The sequence below is a fragment of the Pseudopipra pipra genome, chromosome 14 (assembly GCF_036250125.1).
Source record: "Pseudopipra pipra isolate bDixPip1 chromosome 14, bDixPip1.hap1, whole genome shotgun sequence".
Classification (NCBI taxonomy): domain Eukaryota; kingdom Metazoa; phylum Chordata; class Aves; order Passeriformes; family Pipridae; genus Pseudopipra; species Pseudopipra pipra.
In genome coordinates, this window is record NC_087562.1 from 7584698 (window position 1) to 7603900 (window position 19203).

The 19203-nt window shown below is 43.7% G+C and overlaps 1 protein-coding gene across 3 annotated transcripts in view; it reads left to right on the forward strand.

The window, feature by feature from the left end:
• Positions 1-323: 323 nt before the first annotated feature.
• BANP (BTG3 associated nuclear protein) overlaps positions 324-19203 on the forward strand; it is a 115406-nt gene continuing 96526 nt past the window's right edge. For 2 of the 3 annotated variants that reach the window (XM_064671013.1, XM_064671015.1), the window contains exons 1-4: positions 324-446; positions 11862-12003; positions 12914-13008; positions 14280-14479. In XM_064671013.1, coding sequence (XP_064527083.1) covers positions 11934-12003; positions 12914-13008; positions 14280-14479 — 365 coding nt within the window. In that variant the 5' untranslated portion in view covers positions 324-446; positions 11862-11933. Of the gene's footprint in view, positions 447-3149; positions 3339-11861; positions 12004-12913; positions 13009-14279; positions 14480-19203 lie in introns of all 3 variants that reach the window. The other variant, XM_064671014.1, reaches the window with a different exon arrangement.

Sequence of the window (19203 nt, forward strand, 5' to 3'; positions counted from 1 at the left end):
GCTGCCCAGGGAGGTGGTGGAGTCCCCATGCCTGGAGGTGTCCAAGGGAGGCCTGGACATGGCACTCAGTGCTCTGGGCTGGGTGACAAGGTGGGGATCGGTCACAGGTTGGACTCGCTGATCCCGGAGCCTTTTTCCCACCCTCAGTGACTCCCTTATTCCGTGATTCCGTGACTACACTTCCCGGCACGCCCCGCGTCCCCCGCGCGTACTACAGGTCCCGGCGTGCTCCTGCGGGGGCGCGCGCGGTGCCCTCTGGGAGCTGTAGTCCGGTTCTGCCCCTCGCGGCGCCTCGGCGGCGCAGGGCGGGGTGGGGGTGATGCGCCCGGCGCGCGGGCGCGGCGCGTGCGCGGCGCGGGCAGCGCGGCGGATCTCTCGCGAGGAAGGACGCCATTATCGCAGCCGCCGCACAAAACACCACGAGAACTCGGCACCCGCCTCACACGGTAACGCGGCGCCCCCGCGGGCGGGCGGCTCCGCGCCCCGGGCCGCCCCACGGCCCCGCACGGCCCCGCACGGCCGCACCCGCCGCACACCCGGGCACACGCACCGCGCACCCGCCGCGCCCCCCGGGCCGCGAGCCCGGCGAGGAGGGAGCGGCCGAGGCGGGGGGGCCGCGAGCACCCCCCACCCCCCGTGGCTTCCCTGTCAACCCGTGGTTTGATATTGGGGAGAAATCCTTCGCAAGGCCCTGGCACAGGTTGCCCAGAGGAGCTGTGGCTGTCCCATGCCTGGAAGTGTCCAAGGCCAGGTTGGACCGGGATTGGAGCAGCCTGGTCTAGTGGAAGGTGTCCCTGCCCGTGGCAGGGGATTAGAATTAAATGGTCTTTAAGGTCCCTTCCCCGGGGCTGGAGGTCACCCCCTGCAGGGTCAGTGCTGGGGTCGGTGTCCCCCCAGGGGTGTTTGGGGCACGGGCAGGTCGGAGCCGGCGCTGCAGGTTCGGGTTGGGATGGATGGGATGGGGTGGGAGCGCTCCCTCCATCCCTTCTCCTGGGGCAGGACGCGCTCGGTGCTGCCGCTGCTCCGGAGTGGTCACGGACAGGGAATATCCCTGGGATCCCTCACATCCCTCAGCGGGAGGAAAACCGCGTCCTGCCGTGCTTTAGTGTGTGGTCATGTAGTGCGAGAGGGGGTTTTTTGCATCCATATCGGGGTTGGTTTCTTCTACCCTCTTCATACCAGTGAGCTGTTCGACTAAAGAGAGTAGGATTAGATGGGATATTGGGAAGAAATCCTTCCCTGTGAGGAGGGTGAGGCCCTGGCACGGGTTGCCCAGAGAAGCTGTGGCTGCCCCATCCCTGGAAGTGTCCAAGGCCGGGCTGGACGGGGCTTGGAGCAACCTGGGCTAGTGGAATGTACAGGGGATGGACCTGGATGGTCTTCCAGGTGCCTTCCAACCCAAACCATTCAGCATTCTCTGAACATACTCAGTCTTCCCTTTGCCCTTATTTGCAATTCAAGTGTTGCCTTTTTTGTTTTTTGTTTTATTTTTAAATCCTTGCACAGTGGGAAGCTGTGTACTTCACCAAATATAGCCATTTTATCCTGCTATGGCACGGATAGTTTATGGATCAGTTTATTTTTGGAGCTCTCCAGGGAAGATTTTTTGAAGTAAACAAGTGTTATTCGCAACTGAGCAATTGCTACAGTGGAAGTGGCTTTAAATCATTATTAAATTAAATTGGGAGTGGTTTTTTTGCTATTTTTTTGCCTTCTCTATGAGGTATAGTGCCCTGTCCATGGCAGGATTTCAAGAAGCAGAAATTTTGAATGTTTAAATTAAGAATTTAAAATATCAAGCAAAAAAGTGTCTTTGTCTGAATTTCGTAGTGTAGTCACTGAATTTCAAGTGATTCTTGAAACTGTGGGATTTTCTCTGTTAGAAACTATTTATATGTATATAAATATATTGATATAAAACAGATGTTCTTAGAAATGGACCAGAATATGAGGGATTTGATTACTGTGAGCACCTTGGCAGTAGTTCAGTTTTCACTACCAGCTGTTAGGAAGAAAGATTATATATTTATTGAGAGAATAAAATGATTGAGGTTGGATTTGGGAAACATTTTGTCTCCTTCAGAGGAGGAAAACACTTTGGGTTTTTTTGTTGTTGTTGTTTTTTGATTTTTCATCTGTTTTACAGTAACTGTGGCCTTATCATTTTCATTACCCAGCCATGTGTAAGTTTTGTAGTTCCAGGACAGGTGTTAATTATGGGTTTTTTTAAGGGCTAATTGATTAATAACACCCAGAATAATTGAGTAATACCATTAAGAGGGGTACTAATTCTCAATGTCCACAGCTGCAGGGGCTCCACCAGCACTTGTTCCACTAAATGTGTTTGGCAAAGGCTCATTTCCTGCCTGTGCTGGTTGTAACAGGGACAGCATCCTTGTTCTGGAGTTTTGGGGTGATGAGGAGAGGAAAGATGAGCTTTTACTCCCAGCTCCTGTCACCAGAAACTCTAATTACAGATTTGCTTTGACTTTGCAAGGAGTTGGGCTGTCCCTGGGATTCAGATCCACGAGAATTTTGGGAAGAAACTCCCATTTGCAAGGACTTGAGGTGTCTCTTTCTTGAGCTTTTCCCTAAATTGGTAGAACACCATTTGTGCAGGAACGACACATGTTTTTATTTTGTCAGAACTTGAAGGTTTTCCTCTTTTTTCATTGGAGAAATCCTTGAATTGGAGTTGCTGGGATTGAGAAAAGATTAGAATTAGAACCACAAAAGGTCTTTGTAGATGAAACTTTGCCAATAAAATTTTGGTCACAGATTTATTTCCTTTAGTTTGGAACTTGATACTTAGTTATTAACAGTAATTGAAGTAACTTTATTTTCTGTTGTTTGTTTTTTTTTTTTTTGCTTATTCATTTAAAGACTAATCTTTTTTTCCCCCCCAAGTAAAAATAAAAAGAATCAACTGTCTTCAAAGTCACATCAAACACTTGTTTCCTTGCAGTTTTAGGTTTTTAAAGCTGCTGTTCAGTGCTGAGTTTTCCCTACCAGTTGTTGGACTGCAAAATACACAGAAGGTTTAACTTCGTCACATCCTTTGCCTTTAGGACTTGAATAAAATAATTTGTAATGTTGTCTGTTGAACAAAATCATTTTATCTTGTTTCCTGTTTGTAACTCCTGACTTAGAGCACTTAAGGGAAAAAATCCGTGAAGTTCAAGTTCTCCTGTGAAAATGGGAGCCTGTGTTATGGTGGAAAGGAATGGAGGGAACTCCTGGCAACTGGGAAGTTACTCACCCTTTATGTCCCTGCTTCTCAGGCACAAATGTGTTACATGTGCCAACCTACCTCCCATATCCTGGGAATTTATAATGTTGTAAGTTTAAAGCTGAGTTTAGTTTGTTTTTTTTTTTAACTAGAGGGGGGGGGAATGACAAACCAGGATCAAAAAAATGAAAAATTGTGAGGCAAGGTGGGGGTCAGGCTCTGCTCCCAGGGACAGGACAGGAGGAAATGGGCTCCAGCTCTGCCAGGGGAGGTTCACATTGGACAGAAGGAGGAATTTCTTCCTTGAAAGGGCTGTCAGGCATTGGAAGGGGCTGCCCAGGGAGGTTTGGAGTCCCCATCCCTGGAGGTGTCCAAGGAAGGCCTGGCCGTGGCACTCGGTGCTCTGGGCTGGGTGACAAGGGGGGGATTGGTCACAGGTTGGACTCGATGGGCTGGGAGGGCTTTTCCAACCTCAGTGATTATGAAACTATTTCAGAACATGAAGAATTCACTCTACGTTTTCCTACTAAAGTGATCTCCAGTTTATAAGTATTTTTGGAAGAATGTTAAAATCCTGGTATCCCTGTTTTAAAGCAGTGCTCAGGTCTGTTTGGGCAGCGGGAAAGGCTTCTTTTTCTAGGTGGCTACAGGACAAAAATCTGTTAGAAGACTGGAGTAAGCAGGTTACTTGTGTGTTTGATATTGGCCATCCTGCTTTTTGTAGTAGCAGCCTGTGCCAATGCTGGGGTCTGTCCTTGACACCCCTGGAATTGCTGGATCAGGAAGTTTTCCCAGTGTATAGAAGATGAGCAGTGCATTTATCAGGAAAGATATAAAATGATAAAAAAAAAATTATTCCCTTTTTTTACTAAAGTTTCTGTTTTAAGTAAGCTGACAGAGGGAATTGCAGGGTTAGATGGAATATTGGGAAGAAATCCTTCCCTGTGAGGGTGGGGAGGCCCTGGCACAGGTTGCCCAGAGAAGCTGTGGCTGCCTCATCCCTGGAAGTGTCCCAGGCCAGGTTGGATGGGGCTTGGAGCAACCTGGGCTAGTGGAAGGTGTCTCTGCTCATGGAATGAGATGAACTTTAAGGTCCCTTCCATCCAATTCCATGATTTTAAGGGATGCTTTGAGTCTGATGTTGTGGACCTGCCTTCACTATTGGGATACACTCTGTCAGCATTGCTGTCATGCTGATCATCTTCCAGAAAATGGGTCTTTCCCCAACAGCTGTAGGATGGTTTGGAGTTTACTGAGGTGGAAAAGAAAAATACTTTTATATAAACAACATGAAACTAATTCTGGAAGTTTGTTCTTTGATTCATGGAATCATGGAATACCCGGAGTTGGAAGGGACCCACAGGGATGGATCATCAGTCCAACTCCTGGCCCTGTCCAGGATGCTCTAACAATCCCCCCCTGTCCTGAGAGCATTGTCCAAACATTCCTTGAGCTCTGGCAGCCCTGGTGCTGTGCCCACTGCCCTGGGGAGCCTGTTCAGTGCCCAACCACCCTCTGGGGGAAGAACCTTTCCCTGTTATCCAGCCTCACCCTCCCTTTAAGCAGTTGCAGGTTTTTTGGAGCTGCTATCAATAAAATTCTCCATTTAGTGGATGAAACCAAGAAAACAACAGGACAGACTTTGCTGTCTGGGCAGGTCTTGTCTCCTATTTGCTGGTTTTCAGCAAACTGTACAAACTGTACCCGCAGTGAACGACCTGTGTCTGGAATAATTCCAGCAGGATGGTGAGAGCTGAGCTCTGCCTTAAGGCCCCCAGTCTGGAAACACTTAGGTCCAGTCCCTGGGCTCGACTCATGGAGTTCAACGGGGTTAAATGGCTGTAAAATTAAATTCAGCCCTTTCTGTGTGTCCAGGCACCTGAAAGTGCTGCTGCAACAGGTGTGAACAAATCCTTCCCAGCTCCCTTGGGAATAATTCCATCCAAGCTGTGGCAGTGCAGGTGTTGGCACGTGACATCAGCAGGACTGTTTGTGCAAGATCCACAGGGAATTTGGGCTGGAATTGCTGGTGTGTGACCACCCACCGACATTCCTTGTTACAGAGCATGTCCAGCACCTGGGAGGACACTGGGAAGCAGGGAAGTGTATTCCTGGAGTGCTTGTTGTATGTTGTGTTGGGATTGTGGCCAATGGCAGTGTGGTAGAAGAGTTGGGAAAAGGCATCCAAGCAAAACAGCAGCTTGTACCAGGTGGAATGAAAAAAACACCATCCTAAAAAGCTGAATATTTTAAGAGCAAACCAATAAAACAGTACTAATGATGTGAGCTGTCCTGGTAATACTTGAGAATTTCTGCCTCCCTCTGAGATTTTGTACACTAAAAGTTTTCAGCTCCTTTGTTCCTGGAGCAGCCATTACATTTTTTGGGTTGCTCTCTGAATTTAAGGACTTGCAGTGGAGTCCATGAGCACAGTATCCCTGGGAGTGAGATTTATTTTATTTATCTATCTCCAGGATGTTGTGGCTGTTGTCTGGGCTTTCCCAGATAAGGAATGTTTCTGTCATTTTTGGGGACAACAGATATTTTTTTCTGATCTTTGGCTGAACCAAAGCTGCCTTTATATTGTTGCACTCGTTTTCAAACTGTTAAACTGAAATGCTTGTGCAGTTTTACTATGAAATTTGAAACACTGTTTTTACTTGCCCTTTAAGGTGGATTGAGCATAAGGATGAAAGCTAAACAGATGCTAAGGAAGATAATTCTCCTTTGTAGTTTTTGATAGTAATAAAGAAGTGTAAATCTGATCTCTTATCCCCTAAAAACTGATTTTCAACCTCCCAGAAAAAGGAGCTTCTCTTCAGAGAGCTGGGGCACAAGGGAGGCTGGCAGCTCTTGTATTTACAATGCACTGAACACTGTATACTCTTAAATTGTTGCTTTTTATCCTGTTATTCCTCCTTTGTTACAGTAACATTTGCACTGGTGAGGCTTTTTTGAGAACCAGGAATTAGTGTAGGAAGGCTCGGTTCCAGCTGCCAACCCAAGTGACTTTATCCTGGGGGAAAAGCCAGGCTTTGGGGTATTTAATTGTTGCAAGTCTGAGAGCAAGAGTAACAGAGCCTTGTTGGGTTCTGAGCTGTGTAACACCCAGGAATGACTTCAGATTATCCCAGTTCTGTCCCTGGGACTGCTCATGGAGGTGGTTCCTCTGAAGACACCACAGGGTGGTCAGAGGAGACCCATGTCCAGGTTAGGGGGTTATTCTTCAGGAAGACCTTCACCTGAACAATTTTTCCTGTCCTTGGGGTGCTTTTTGCTGGGATTCCATAGTTTGCTTCCCGAGTGGATTTAACTGAGCTGGGGATTGTTCCTTGCACAGAGACTTAAAGCTCAGAGGCCCCTTGGGCTGGTTCCCTGCAGGGATGAGTCTTCAGGGAAGCTGGGCTGACTTAAATAAAGTTAATGAGTGTTTTGTCCTCTGAATCCGCCCTGTCAGGGGGTGGATGATCTTTCCACTGGAATCCCTTTATGGCATAAGGTCATTTTACTTCCTCACTTCTCACAGAGCACTAATCCACTGCCATGTGTTGAATATATTCCCATCACTGAGCTTGGCTTCCCAGTCACCTGCTTTGGAAAACTTTTGTAAGTGCCAGGAGATCAGAGTTCTTGGAGGATGAGGAACTTTGTCCCATCCACGGTATATATTGGGCTCAGAAAAATGGGCTGCTGGGCTAAATTCATTGGGTGAATTCATTCAAGGGGAATAGTTTTCCACTGCCAGAGGGCAGGGTTAGGAGGGATATTGGGAAGAAATGCTTCCCTGTGAGGGAGTGAGGCCCTGGCACAGAGAAGCTGTGGCTGCCCCATCCCTGGAAGTGTCCAAGGCCAGGTTGGACAGGGCTTGGAGCAACCTGGGCTAGTGGAAGGTGTCCCTGCCCATGGCAGGGGATTAGAACTCAATGATCTTTAAGGTCCCTTCCAACCCAAACCATTCCAGATTCCAAATGTGTTTGTATAATGAGGAATATATTTGTGACAAAAATGACATTTGAAAGTTGACTTTAACTGATTTAAAGGAAGAGTGGAATGAAAAAGGGGAAAAACATTTGGGGCTGTGGGGTTGGGCAAAGGCAAATGACATCCTTCCCCTTTTCTCTCACAATCAGCACTAGATATTGGCATTGTTGGAGTATGACAGAAGTTTGTTTATTTATCAATAGCACTGAGAAATGTTATCCAGGAAAATGATCAGCTGCTCCATAAGAGAAGTCCAATAAACACTCCAAGTAGACCAAAGCTTTGGAAAAAATGTATTTTTTTAAAAAGATAATATTTACCCTCCCTAATTAGTATGAGAGACAAGATTTGTGTTTTGTGCATGTTTTTCTGTGTTAACAAGGCATTGGATGATTTTGATTATCCACTTTGGAATGCTGCCCCAGGACTTTGTAAAGCCATCAGATATTGCAGTAAATAGGTTTGTTTACAAGGCACTGCTCAGAAGAATTATTCTGAATTACTGTTTTAAAATAGATTAATTAAATTAAATTAAACTTGTGTGTGGAAAAGCTAATCTGGAATTCAGGTGAATTTAATTTAGTTGCTTACTAATATTAATTTGCTTAATTAAACAAAGGCTGATTTAATTCTGTGTTAAATGTATCAATTCTGAGTAAGAGTATTGGCAGATATTTAGTGCAGTTTATCTAATCTGCTTTAGATTTATACCTTTAGTTGTCTGCGATGAGTTCTTCTGAGTGTTCCAGTACTGGAGCCACCTCCAAGCAAGTGATTGTAGGGAGGGATTTAAGCTTTTTGCTCTGCTTTTTGAGGCAACATGAGATAATTTTAACTTTGTGCTTATTTATCCCACAGGAACAGGGATCTGGTGGGTTTGTTAGGGGAGGGGATCAAAGTAGGATCTGGGGTGGGGAAAGGGGGACAGTGAGAGCTGCTCTGGGAATGGGCTGAGTGATGCCAGAGGTCTGAGGGGTTGCTGAGATTTCACAGAATCCCAGAATCACTGAGGGTGGAAAAGGGCTCCAGGATCATCGAGTCCAACCTGTGACCAATTGCCCCCCTTGTCCCCCAGCCCAGAGCACTGAGTGCCATGGCCAGTGGTTTCTTGGACACATCCGGGGATGGGGACTCCACTATCGCCCTGGGCAGCCCCTTCCAGTGCCTGACAGCCCTTTCCAGGAAGAAATTCCTCCTTTTGTCCAACCTGAACCTCCCCTGGCACAGCTGGAGGCCGTTTCCTCTGGTCCTGTCCCTTGTTCCCTGGGAGCAGAGCCCGACCCCCACCTGGCTCCCCCCTCCTGTCAGGGAGTTGTGGAGAGGGAGAAGGTCCCCCCTGGGCCTCCTTTTCTCCAGGCTGAACCCCCCCAGCTCCCTCAGCTTCTGCTGGTGCTCCAGCCCCTTCCCCAGCTCCGTTCCCTTCCCTGGACATGCTCCAGCCCCTCAGTGTCTCTCTTGAAGGGGCCCAGAACTGGACACAGCACTTGAGGTGCCTCAGCAGTGCCCAGCACAGAGGGACAGTCACTGCCCTGCTCCTGTGGCCGCACCATGGCTGGTACAATCCGGGTGCCATTGGCCTTCTAGACCACCTGGGCTCATCATGCTCACTCTGTCACCAGCACCCCCAGGGCCTTTCCCAGCGTTCCAGCCGCTCTGCCCCAAGCCTGGAGCGTTCCCTTGTTGCCACCCAAGGACAGGACCCAGCACATCCCCTTGCTGACCTCCTGCCGTTGGCCTCAGCCCGTGGATCCAGCCTGTCCAATTGGAAGGCACCCACGGCTGGAGTGGGAATGGAGGTGGAAGGAGATCCCCCCAGTACACACCATAACCTGGTTTTGGTGTTTTCACTGAGTGAGAGTCGAAGGAGCCTTTTCCAGCCCCAGAACCCCCGGGAGAAGCGCTGAGTTCAGTGGAGATCCATCCGGAGTGCTCGGCTGGTCAGTGTGAGCTTGGCTGGCCAAGGCCTCCAGAGCCAGTGCATTAATGGGATATTTTCTATTGCCTGGGAGAACCTGCCTCTCACACCCTCCCCCAGATAAGATAATTGACTGTAAAATATCTCTCTGTTGATCCAACTGCCACATGCTGGCTGTGGGAGGAAGAGTGGGCACGTTCCATGTCCCTGGTGTAGTTTATCCTCAGCTTCCCGGCTTTCTGCTAATATTTCTGTTTTATAACTTAATATTTGTTCCAGGTAATAGTTCAGCACTGGCAACTCAGTGCCAATGTACATATACTTAATTTAGAATTAATAGGCACTAGAGCTTCAGCCAGAAGAAAAAAAAGTAGGGGAAAAAAAAAAGAGAATATAGAGCAAATTTCAAGAAGAGAGGTGTTTTACGTGGAGCAATGCTGGTAAATACTTCACTGACTAAATATATGGAAACTGTATTGGGAAAGTTATTCTGAATTTGTTAACTGAAGCTTTTTGCAGCTGATAAACTGATCTAACTCTCATCCTGTTAAATTTTATCTGGCTTTTACCCTTGGTTCTGAAAGCAAGGTCAGCCCACTGCTAAAATTTACTACTATATATTCAAATTGTGAATTTGGAAGAGGGGCATTCTATTCACGGTGTGATAACTGCTGTGGTTGCAGTTTCCTTGGACACTGCTTTTCTAATCCACACATCCAGTGTTGATACCAAATTTATTTGGTTTTCCCTTATGTTTTGATCCAGGAGCTCACTGTGACAGCACAGGGGAATTTTGTTCTGCCTGTCGAGAAGGCAGGATTGTGTCCATCAGGAGGTGGCTGATGGCTACGAGATGTCTCTAATTTAGTGAAATTGTACTAAATTTGTTTAAATGGCAGTAAATTTTGATGTTATGGAGACTCATTGCTGTGTTGTAGCTGTTCCAGTTGTAGTTGGTGGTTGTGCCCTTGTTTCAGGGCTCTGGGCCAGAATATTTCAGTATTTCTGGTGTGAGGTTGAACACTTTCAGACCATGACCCGTGAGAGGGGGAGAACAGGTGTTGGAAGTGTGAAATTATTTTATGTTTGTGTTGAAAAAAGGTTTAATTCAGTGATATTTTATAATTAATTTTGAAGGCACATGGTCTGATTCTTGGGGTATCCTGTGCAGGGCCAGGAGTTGAGCTTTAATCCTTCTGGGTCCCTTCAAACTCAGAATATTCCATGATAAATATGTGCAGCACATGAAATATTAAAACCATTGCAACACCTTCAGAATGCTTTAAAAAATACTGGTATATTTGTAGCTCTGACTGATTTAAATGCAGCACATCAGTGAAATCTTGAATCCTGTAAATAACAAAGTGTTCAACAGTTGGGTTTTGCTCTAGTTTGTCCTTTTTTAGTGAATGTCTTCCCTCAGGTTGAGGAGTTCTGACTCTTCCAGGCACTGTGTGACATGAGGAGCCAGCTGCTTTGTTCTGTCCAGCCTGGCTGGGCACCAGGATTTCTCAGAAATGGCAAATGGAATTTGCCAAAATGGCATCCATGTGCACAACTGGATTGCCAGGGATTTTTGGGAGTCCTGCCACAATCTGTGCTGGCCCAAGAGTTTTCACCATGAGCAGAATTTCAAATGACTCAGTATTGGCAGTGCTGGTGCCTTGAGTGAACACTTTGGAGTCCTCTGAGATGGGCTTGCTCAAGATTCTTCTCCTAAAAATTTATCCTCCACCTGTCTGGCTTAATGGATTTCTTGTGCTCAAGTGGAAGAAGGGAAGAGGAAAATCTGTGTCAGCGTTAAGGGATGAATTATCATTTCCATTGGTAAACCTCAAATTATATCCAGTGTTTTTTACTTAAGGTTAAAAAGGGAAAAAATCCACTGATCCCTTGGTATTCCTTGTCCATCCCTTCATAAACTGTGGGAAGGCACAGATATGAGTGATTCCAGTGATTTAAATTCAATTTTACAGGCTGAAGGTTTCTCTTAAAACACTCATAAATAACCTTGACAGAGAATTCCAAGGGAGCAGGGCTGAGAAATATTTTGGCTTTAAAAGCAGGACCATATTCTGAAAATGAATTAATCAGAGTTGAGCTGCAGAAAAACCAGGCAACTTCATACTCAAGAAAAAAGGTCAAGTTTTGCTTCAAGTCTAGTTTAATTTGCTGTGAGGAACTCCTTGTTCTCACTGAATTTGGGAAGATTTTAGAGACCTGTAAAGATTCATATGTGAATGTGCAGTAATTGCAAATCTTAAGGGGCTTGGGAGCTTCATGTGCTTTTGTGAAATAAGACTAAAGTCTGATCACTTCTGAGAACTAAGGAATAATTCATAAGTTAAAACTTTGCAGTCCAGGAATGGTCTTGTATGTTCTTAGACCTTCTAAAAGAAAAAAAAACTAATTTAAAAGAAAACATTTCATTTTGGATGTTGTACTAATGAGCTGCCAGGTCTGTGAACCTGAATGTTCTCTTAATCCGTTGGGAAAGTGCAGAAAGGTGGATCAGCAAGGAAAGCTTGAGCTCAGTCCTGGAGGTGCTGCAGGTTGTGCAGTGCTTTGCTCTTTGAGGTGGCTGGGTAAAATATCCATGGATACCACTGGATAATCACTTTGTAGGTTGGTCATTTCTTTGGGAATCAACTTTAATAGCAGAAGAATGGAAAATAAAGGCAGTGTTGTTGTATCGTGGGTATCTGTGTTAACATTCTCCCTGCTGCTGTTTTCCAGGGTTGCATGACGTGTCCAATTCCTGCCTTGGGGCCCTGCAGTGGTGTGTGAGGGATTTGCTGCTGCTTCTGAATGATGTCAGAGCAGGATTTGTCAGATGTTGTTCAAATTGCAGTTGAGGACCTGACTCCAGATGACCCAGGTACCACTTACAGCTCTGCCCTCAACGAGGTGGAAATCACTGCTGGGCTTTACTTAGAAATACAAACCAGGCTGCAGAGTTTTTTCCCAAATGTGCTTCTAAAGACCACATCCCACATTTTCAGTACCTTCACCTGTGTATGTTCAAACCCTTTAGATGAGATTATTTGATTTATTTTGCTTTCCTTTTAAAGGCTTTATTGCCTGGGGCTTCTTTTTGTGCAGGGGTAGATTAGTCCCAAAAACTGAATGAAATATGACCTCCTGCAGTCTTTTGTTTTTTTCCTTTCCCTCAAATGGGAGCTGTCACCCATCTATTAGGGATTGTTGTTTTACTTGTAAAATAGTTTCTCTCCTACCTTATTAAAATTCTTTGTACAGTAAAATTGAAACACACTTCTGAAAGCAAATATTATGATATCCCTTACTTAGAACTTGACCTACTAAGCAAAAATATATTGAGATCAGCTCTAGATCTTGATCCTTTGTGATGAATGATCAACGTGGCCTTTGAAGTAAGTGAAAGAACAGTAACTGCCGTTATGGAAAACAGAAACACAGACCAAAACCTGCTTTTCTGATACAAAATTAAAAAGTTCCTTCAGAAATATTCCCAAATATTCGGAGGAGAAGCCTGTCCCTGCCTTGCTGATGACTTGGGGTTCAGGATTGTCTGGTGGGGCGTGGACAACCTTCAACAAGTCTTTGCTCTGTTGGTACAGGAACAAACCTGGTCAGATCCCCATTGTCAGATATTTAAGAGAAAAGCCAAGTAAATGTAAGAGAATCCCTGCAATATGTTAATTAGATACATTCTACATTCTTTTTTCTTTCTTCTTTTAATGTATTTTTGATTTCAGCCTTGTCCTCTTGTGTTGTGAACTCTGGCAATGCTCTTTTTTTCTTTGCAGTTGTGTTGGAGAACCATGAGGTGGCAGATGATGATGTGGAACCTGCTCTGAAACGTCAGCGCATCGAAATCAACTGCCAGGACCCCTCCATTAAGGTGACAATGCCTTTGGTGTCATTGCTAATACCAATTAAGTTCACTTTCTTAGGAAAATATGTTAAAAGAATGTAAAACAAATTGTTTATACAGAATGCTGGAATTATTCATGGCCTTCTTGTAAGTGCTTGTTCGTTTTTATGCATGAATTTTAAAATCTGGATGACTGTCTAAAGAATTTTATATGTAATATAAAATATCTGAATAATTCCAGCGACTCAAACATCACTGTTGGTGCATTTTGTCATGAAGCCAGTGAAGTTGACTGAAAAGATAAACTTGAGCATGTATTTATAGTACAATTTGTAGATAATTTCAGCGTGTTTTAAATTATTATTTGAAGCCACCAACGTTCTCCTGACAGATAATTCATATTTGGTTCAGGCTCAGTAGCTCAGAACTTCCCCCGCTGTTCTCACTGGTTTGCTTTAAGGTTGTTTCTTGTCTTGGAGCATGAGTTTATGACTAATATTTTGTGCCACTGTCACGGTTTGAGATAGTCCCAAAATCCAATCCCCTCGCTTCATTAAATAGTGGGTAATTCTGTATTTTTGGAATGTTCATGGAATCTGAAGCTCTGTTGAAAGAGCAGCAGCTCCGTGAGCCAGTGTGGTTTGGGGTGTTCAGTGAGTGCAGGGCCACAAGATGGCACAGCTGCTGCTTGCAAAGCACAGTGTGTGTGACTTTTCCCTTTAAGGGCCTGCTTTCCCAAGAGAACCCGAGTAGAATATGTTTTCTTTTGCAAAAGATTGCATAGGAAAACAGATTTTATTTATTTGCTTTCCTTGATTTGCTGTTGAGGAGAAAACTGAAGTGAGCAGCATTAATTGTCTCGAAGGTTATTGGTGTTGATACAATTTCCACTGCGATCATCTGAATTTATCTGTTTGGACAGGGAAAAAACTTAGTTAACTTCATCCAGGAGGATGCATTCATAGATTTATAATCCTTCTGTTTTAACATGTGGAATGGAAGGCTTTGGCACATCACTGGAAATGATTTTTGTGGTGTATGAAATCATCCCTACAAAGTGCTTAGGTGAAAATGCTTTTGGCTCGTGTGCTTTTGGCTTCTGAATAAAAATCTGGATGAATCTGAGAATGCAAAAATGCTCCTGAATGTCATCAGGTTTGAACAGGTCTGAGTTTTGTCACTGCTAATTCCTTTAGAATTGTTTCCCAGTCACGTTTATCCGGAGTTTCCTCCCGCGTGCGTCGCCGGAGATAAATCCGTGTTTCAAATGAGCTTCTTCTGCCTCCTCCCCTCTGCAGTCATTCCTGTATTCCATCAATCAGACAATATGCCTGAGGTTGGACAGCATTGAGGCCAAGCTGCTGGCACTGGAGGCCACCTGTAAATCCCTGGAGGAGAAGCTGGACCTGGTCATGAACAAGCAGCACAGCCCCATCCAGGTGCCCATGGTGGCCGGGTCCCCGCTCGGCGCCACCCAGACCTGCAACAAAGTGCGATGGTAAGGACACGTCACTCACCACCGAGCTCTTAAAATAACAGCAATCCACTCTTTGGGCCTTTCCTTCTGTCTGCAGAGCTGTCAAGAGGCTGTTCGTGGAGGTAAAATTAATTTATCTTGGAGGTAATTTCTGTACCAGTTTCATGATGTTACTCAGAACGAGTCCGTGGACACTTTGCAACTCTCACATTTCATTTTGACTTAAACCAGGCTCATTCATCCATCCTCTGGAAAAGCCTCAGACAGGTTTTTCAGGCTTGCTTTGCTTTTATTTATGTAGCTGTTTTGACTTAATGAGTTCATCATCATTCTAATTGCTTCTCATTTTACTTCTATTCACCAGAAGTACAATGGAGTTTGTTTTATGGGCTTGTTTTCTAAAGGCTCCTGCTAGAAAAATATCTGTGCTTATTTTGGAGTTAGAATTTGGAGATGGAAAATCTGGTGTATAATCTAATGCACTTTGATGAAAGAGCAGGCTTGACCTGCAGTCCCTTGTTGTATGAGCTGCCTAATATGGTTTTAAATATCTGAATCTTGATGTTCCTGTCATTTTACTGTGGAGATGAATCCAGACACAGGAAGCTGCTTATGAAAATACTCTTTTCTCTAATAACTTTTTCCTCCTCATTCATATTTTTATGGATAGAAAATACTTAATGCTTCTCTAAATACCTACTTTTTATTCTCCATTACAAAAGTGTTTAGGCATTTAATTTTTCTTTAAAATAGGTGCTGTGTCTACCTTTTCCTCTGCCCTTGAAAGCTTCACAGTCATACATTGAAAAGGTCAATCATGGCCAAGTTCTATAAGAAAAGAAATAAAGTGCATGGAATAACTACTTGGATCACACAGCAAGTAACTGGAGTATCACACCAGTGTTTTTGCTAAATACTCTTTTATCAGTATTTCTTAAAGAACCTTCTTTAAACCTGGGGTGGGTTTTTTGTCATTATTTTGGAGATCTTCAAGTTCTTGTGCATTAGCTGAACTTACTGTTTGTGCACAAAAGACTTGAGAAGCCTTTTTAGAAATGGCCCCTTTGGGACTCTATTAATTCTTGTTCAGTGAATGCTTTCCTCTGTAAATTGTACTATTTTGAGTTTCTTAAGGGATTTGTCAGACCTGAGCTGTTTTGGTTTGGTTTGTTTTTTTTTAATCTCTGTAACCATCAGAAAGCTGTCCTGTGTAACGGGGAACTTGGCATTTAATCTTTTGCTTTGGGTGTACAAATTTTTGCTGACAGCTTCTCAGACAGTCTGAAAGTAAATTTAGATAGAATTCTTGAAGACTCTGAGATTCTCTGCCCCAAATATTTGTTGGTGTTGGTCTGAAGTTGCACATTATCAAACCTGTGGTGCCAGTAAAGCACTGAGGGCTTTTTGTTCCTGAGCAGGCTGTGGCCTCTGTGACTCAAAGAAAATAGGGCTGGATGTGTTTAACTTGGCATAGATGACACTCCAGTTTCACAGGGACAGAATGTTTCCCTGAATTCCCTGTGTCTCATTCATAAAAACCTTTATCACTTGTTGATTGTTGCCAATTAAAGCCTGGTCTGGTTTATCAACTCTCTGTATCCTTCCCTCTTCCCCTTCCAGCTCAGAAGGCAGAGCTTCCACTGAGAGTCAGTGTGGTCATGGAATCATGGAATGCTTTGGGTTGGAAGGGACCTTAAAGATCATTGAGTTCTAATCCCCTGCCATGGGCAGGGACACCTTCCACTAGCCCAGGTTGCTCCAAGCTCCATCCAACCTGGCCTTGGACACTTCCAGGGATGGGGCAGCCACAGCTTCTCTTTTCCTGCATAAAACCTTTAGGAAAACAAACAAACCTAAAGAAATATTATAAAGGTATTGGTATAAAACCTAAAATACCCAGAATTCTATTTTTAAATTTTTTTATATATTTCTTTTTTCTGTGAGTTACAAAATCCTTTACCAACCTAATTGCATTTTTATCAGAAGCATTTTTATAGATTATAGTAAACTATCCTCCTCTGCTAATCCAGACTTTTAGAAAGAATAGTAATTCCTCAGCCCTTATCACAGAGTAGTTCAGTCTCTGGTGGATATTGTTCACCGCTTTCCTGTGTTCACTGCAGTTGATACTATAACTCATTAGGTGATTTAAACCACTTTCCAAGTTTAATTTATGGCTAATTTTTCTTTCCTTTTATTTCATTCAGTGATGAATAAATTAACATTGTAAACCTTGAGGATTCTTACTGCCTTTAACTGAAGTTAAGAGCTAATTCTCCCTTCCTGGAAATACCCGAGGACCCTCAATTTTCAGGAATATTTTACTTTATGTATTTGAAGTAGCCAGTTTGAAACAAAGCATGGCTTGAGGAGCAGAGTATCCTGCAAGATGTAAGGTTTATTTTCAAGTTGCAGGTACATTACTCAGCCTGCTGTGAGCCTGAGCTCATACACTCAACTCAATGCCTGAAAAAATATTTCCCTGGAAGCAGATTCAGCCCTGGAGATAACTCATGGATATATTTTGGGGGTGAGAGGGAGTGGAGTGCTCCAGATAATTGAGTCAGCAATTTGGGGTGTTAATCAGAAGGTATTGTAAAGGTTTTATTTGGAGAAGCTTTGGAGTTCATCAGGTTTTCAGAAGTTCCTGCCATTCTCTAAGCAATCCAGGTTTATTTATCCTGTCTTAGGTCAGAGCCTTTCCTGGGGCCTCATCCAGCAGCGTTTTTAGTGTAAAAATTGAAGTTTGAAACAAAACCACAAATAGACTTTTGTCATTGCTTTGGATAGATCCTTTGGGATCAATAAATTCTCAACCTTTTCCTTTCTGTCATCACTCAACTGGGAGCAAACATTTATTTAAATTCCCAGTTCAGGTGTCCCATCTGGAGCTTCCCACAGTGAGGGTTCTGTGTAACGGGGTTTTTCCTCAAGGACTGAGGAGGAAGGGGCTGAAGGAAAATGGCACAATTGTCTGGGCTCTGTTTTCACAACGTTCCCTTTGGTTACACTCACAACTGGGGAACAGAGTCAATATTTACACGATGTAAGATCTTCACTGAAACTTCATGACTTTGGAGGATTTTACCCCTTTTTATGTATTTACAAATTCTGTTTAAATCGCAAGGTTTTTAAAGAGCGCAGAAATAGAAGCCAAATTTTGATATTTTTGATAAATTTTGGCAAAGTGGGATTTTGAGTGAGGGAGTCAGAACTTGAAGTGATAATTGCATTTATTGGGCTGCAAAGGTGTTACTTTCCAGGCCCTTTGGGGCCTCTGTTTTCACTTCTACTGATAAAGAAATAAAGGGGTTTCTTACACTTGCATTAATATATGAACACACCCACTCTGTTTTCAAGCTGAATGTATGAAACATGTTTTGAATGGTTTTCTTCCCTAAAGGAAGTCGGTGACCATCACCTTAACGCCAGCAATGAGCAGCATTTCATCCTGGAGGAATTGTTGGGGCTTGAAATATGTAAGTGGATGGATGAACCCCCCAGATTTCTTCCTGAGGTGCAGAAGACACATTTATCTGAAAACTACAGTGCTGACTTGCATTCAAAAATTCAATTTCTGAAACAGAACTGATGAAAAAAGGAATTATTTGGTTGTCTGTCAGCCCCTCTTATCCTGCTTATTTTAGTTTCTTTGGCTTTGGTATGAAAAAAACCCAAATCCAAATTTGACATACTTAATTCCCTGAAAACCATGACAATGCTTTCCAAAGTCTCCTAATTTGTCACGAAACTTGTCAGCCTCAATCTCTGGACATTTACAGATTTTTATTTTACCCACAGAAGAACATGGTTTTAACTCCCTGCTGGGAGTTAAATGAACTTCTGTGATCTGTTATATTTATGGTCAATACAACCTTATATTGAAAATAGTGGCTGTGATTTTTATATATTTAAAATTCCCACAGGACTAAGAAGTGGCATCTTGGATGTGTCCAGCAGTGTTTGCATTGGAATGTCACATTCCATTTTTGTTGCACTAAGATATTGGGGAGCCAAGTGTTTAGTAATTTGGTGTTGGGATTTGATAAATTGAGAAGCAATGTCTGACTTCCAGACAGCATTAGGGGGAGAGTGCAAGGTCAGGCATGGAATTAAAATAACAATTTAATACCAGCAGTTCATCTGTGTCTTGGAGAGTGCAATAATTCCTGCGTGGATGGGGTGGAACTCAATGTATAAAACTTTGCAAACTGACCAAGATTTGAACTGTGGGCTCATTCTCCCAAGTCCAATTTTTCTGACGTGAATGGTTTCTCCAGAAATATCATTTATAATAATCCAGTGACTCAAGTGAGAGCTGAGCAGAGTCTGAGAAATGGGTGCAAAATGTGTGGCTTGAGTGTTTTCAGTTGTGATGGTGGTGTTTAAAATGGGCTTGTGAGGCTTAAAATGCTAGAAACGAGCTTTTAGAAAGATATAATTTTGAATTCTTAAATAGAATATACACTGAAAATCAAGTTTTAGGTAATAAAGTTCCTTCAGGTTTTAGACAAAGGTGTCAGATGTATTGCAAGGTTTGGTATTTTGCTCTTTGCCAGGTAATCCTACAGTAAGTTTTCCTGGTTGTTACTCTTAGCCCATGATCAATGTGAAATCCTTTAATTTGGGAGGTTTGAAGGATCAGAAATAATCCATGATCACTCTGAACCACATGTGGAAAAACAGTTTATTTATTCCCACTCAGCTGAAATCCAGGAACTTTGGGTCTGAGACCTCTGTGAGTC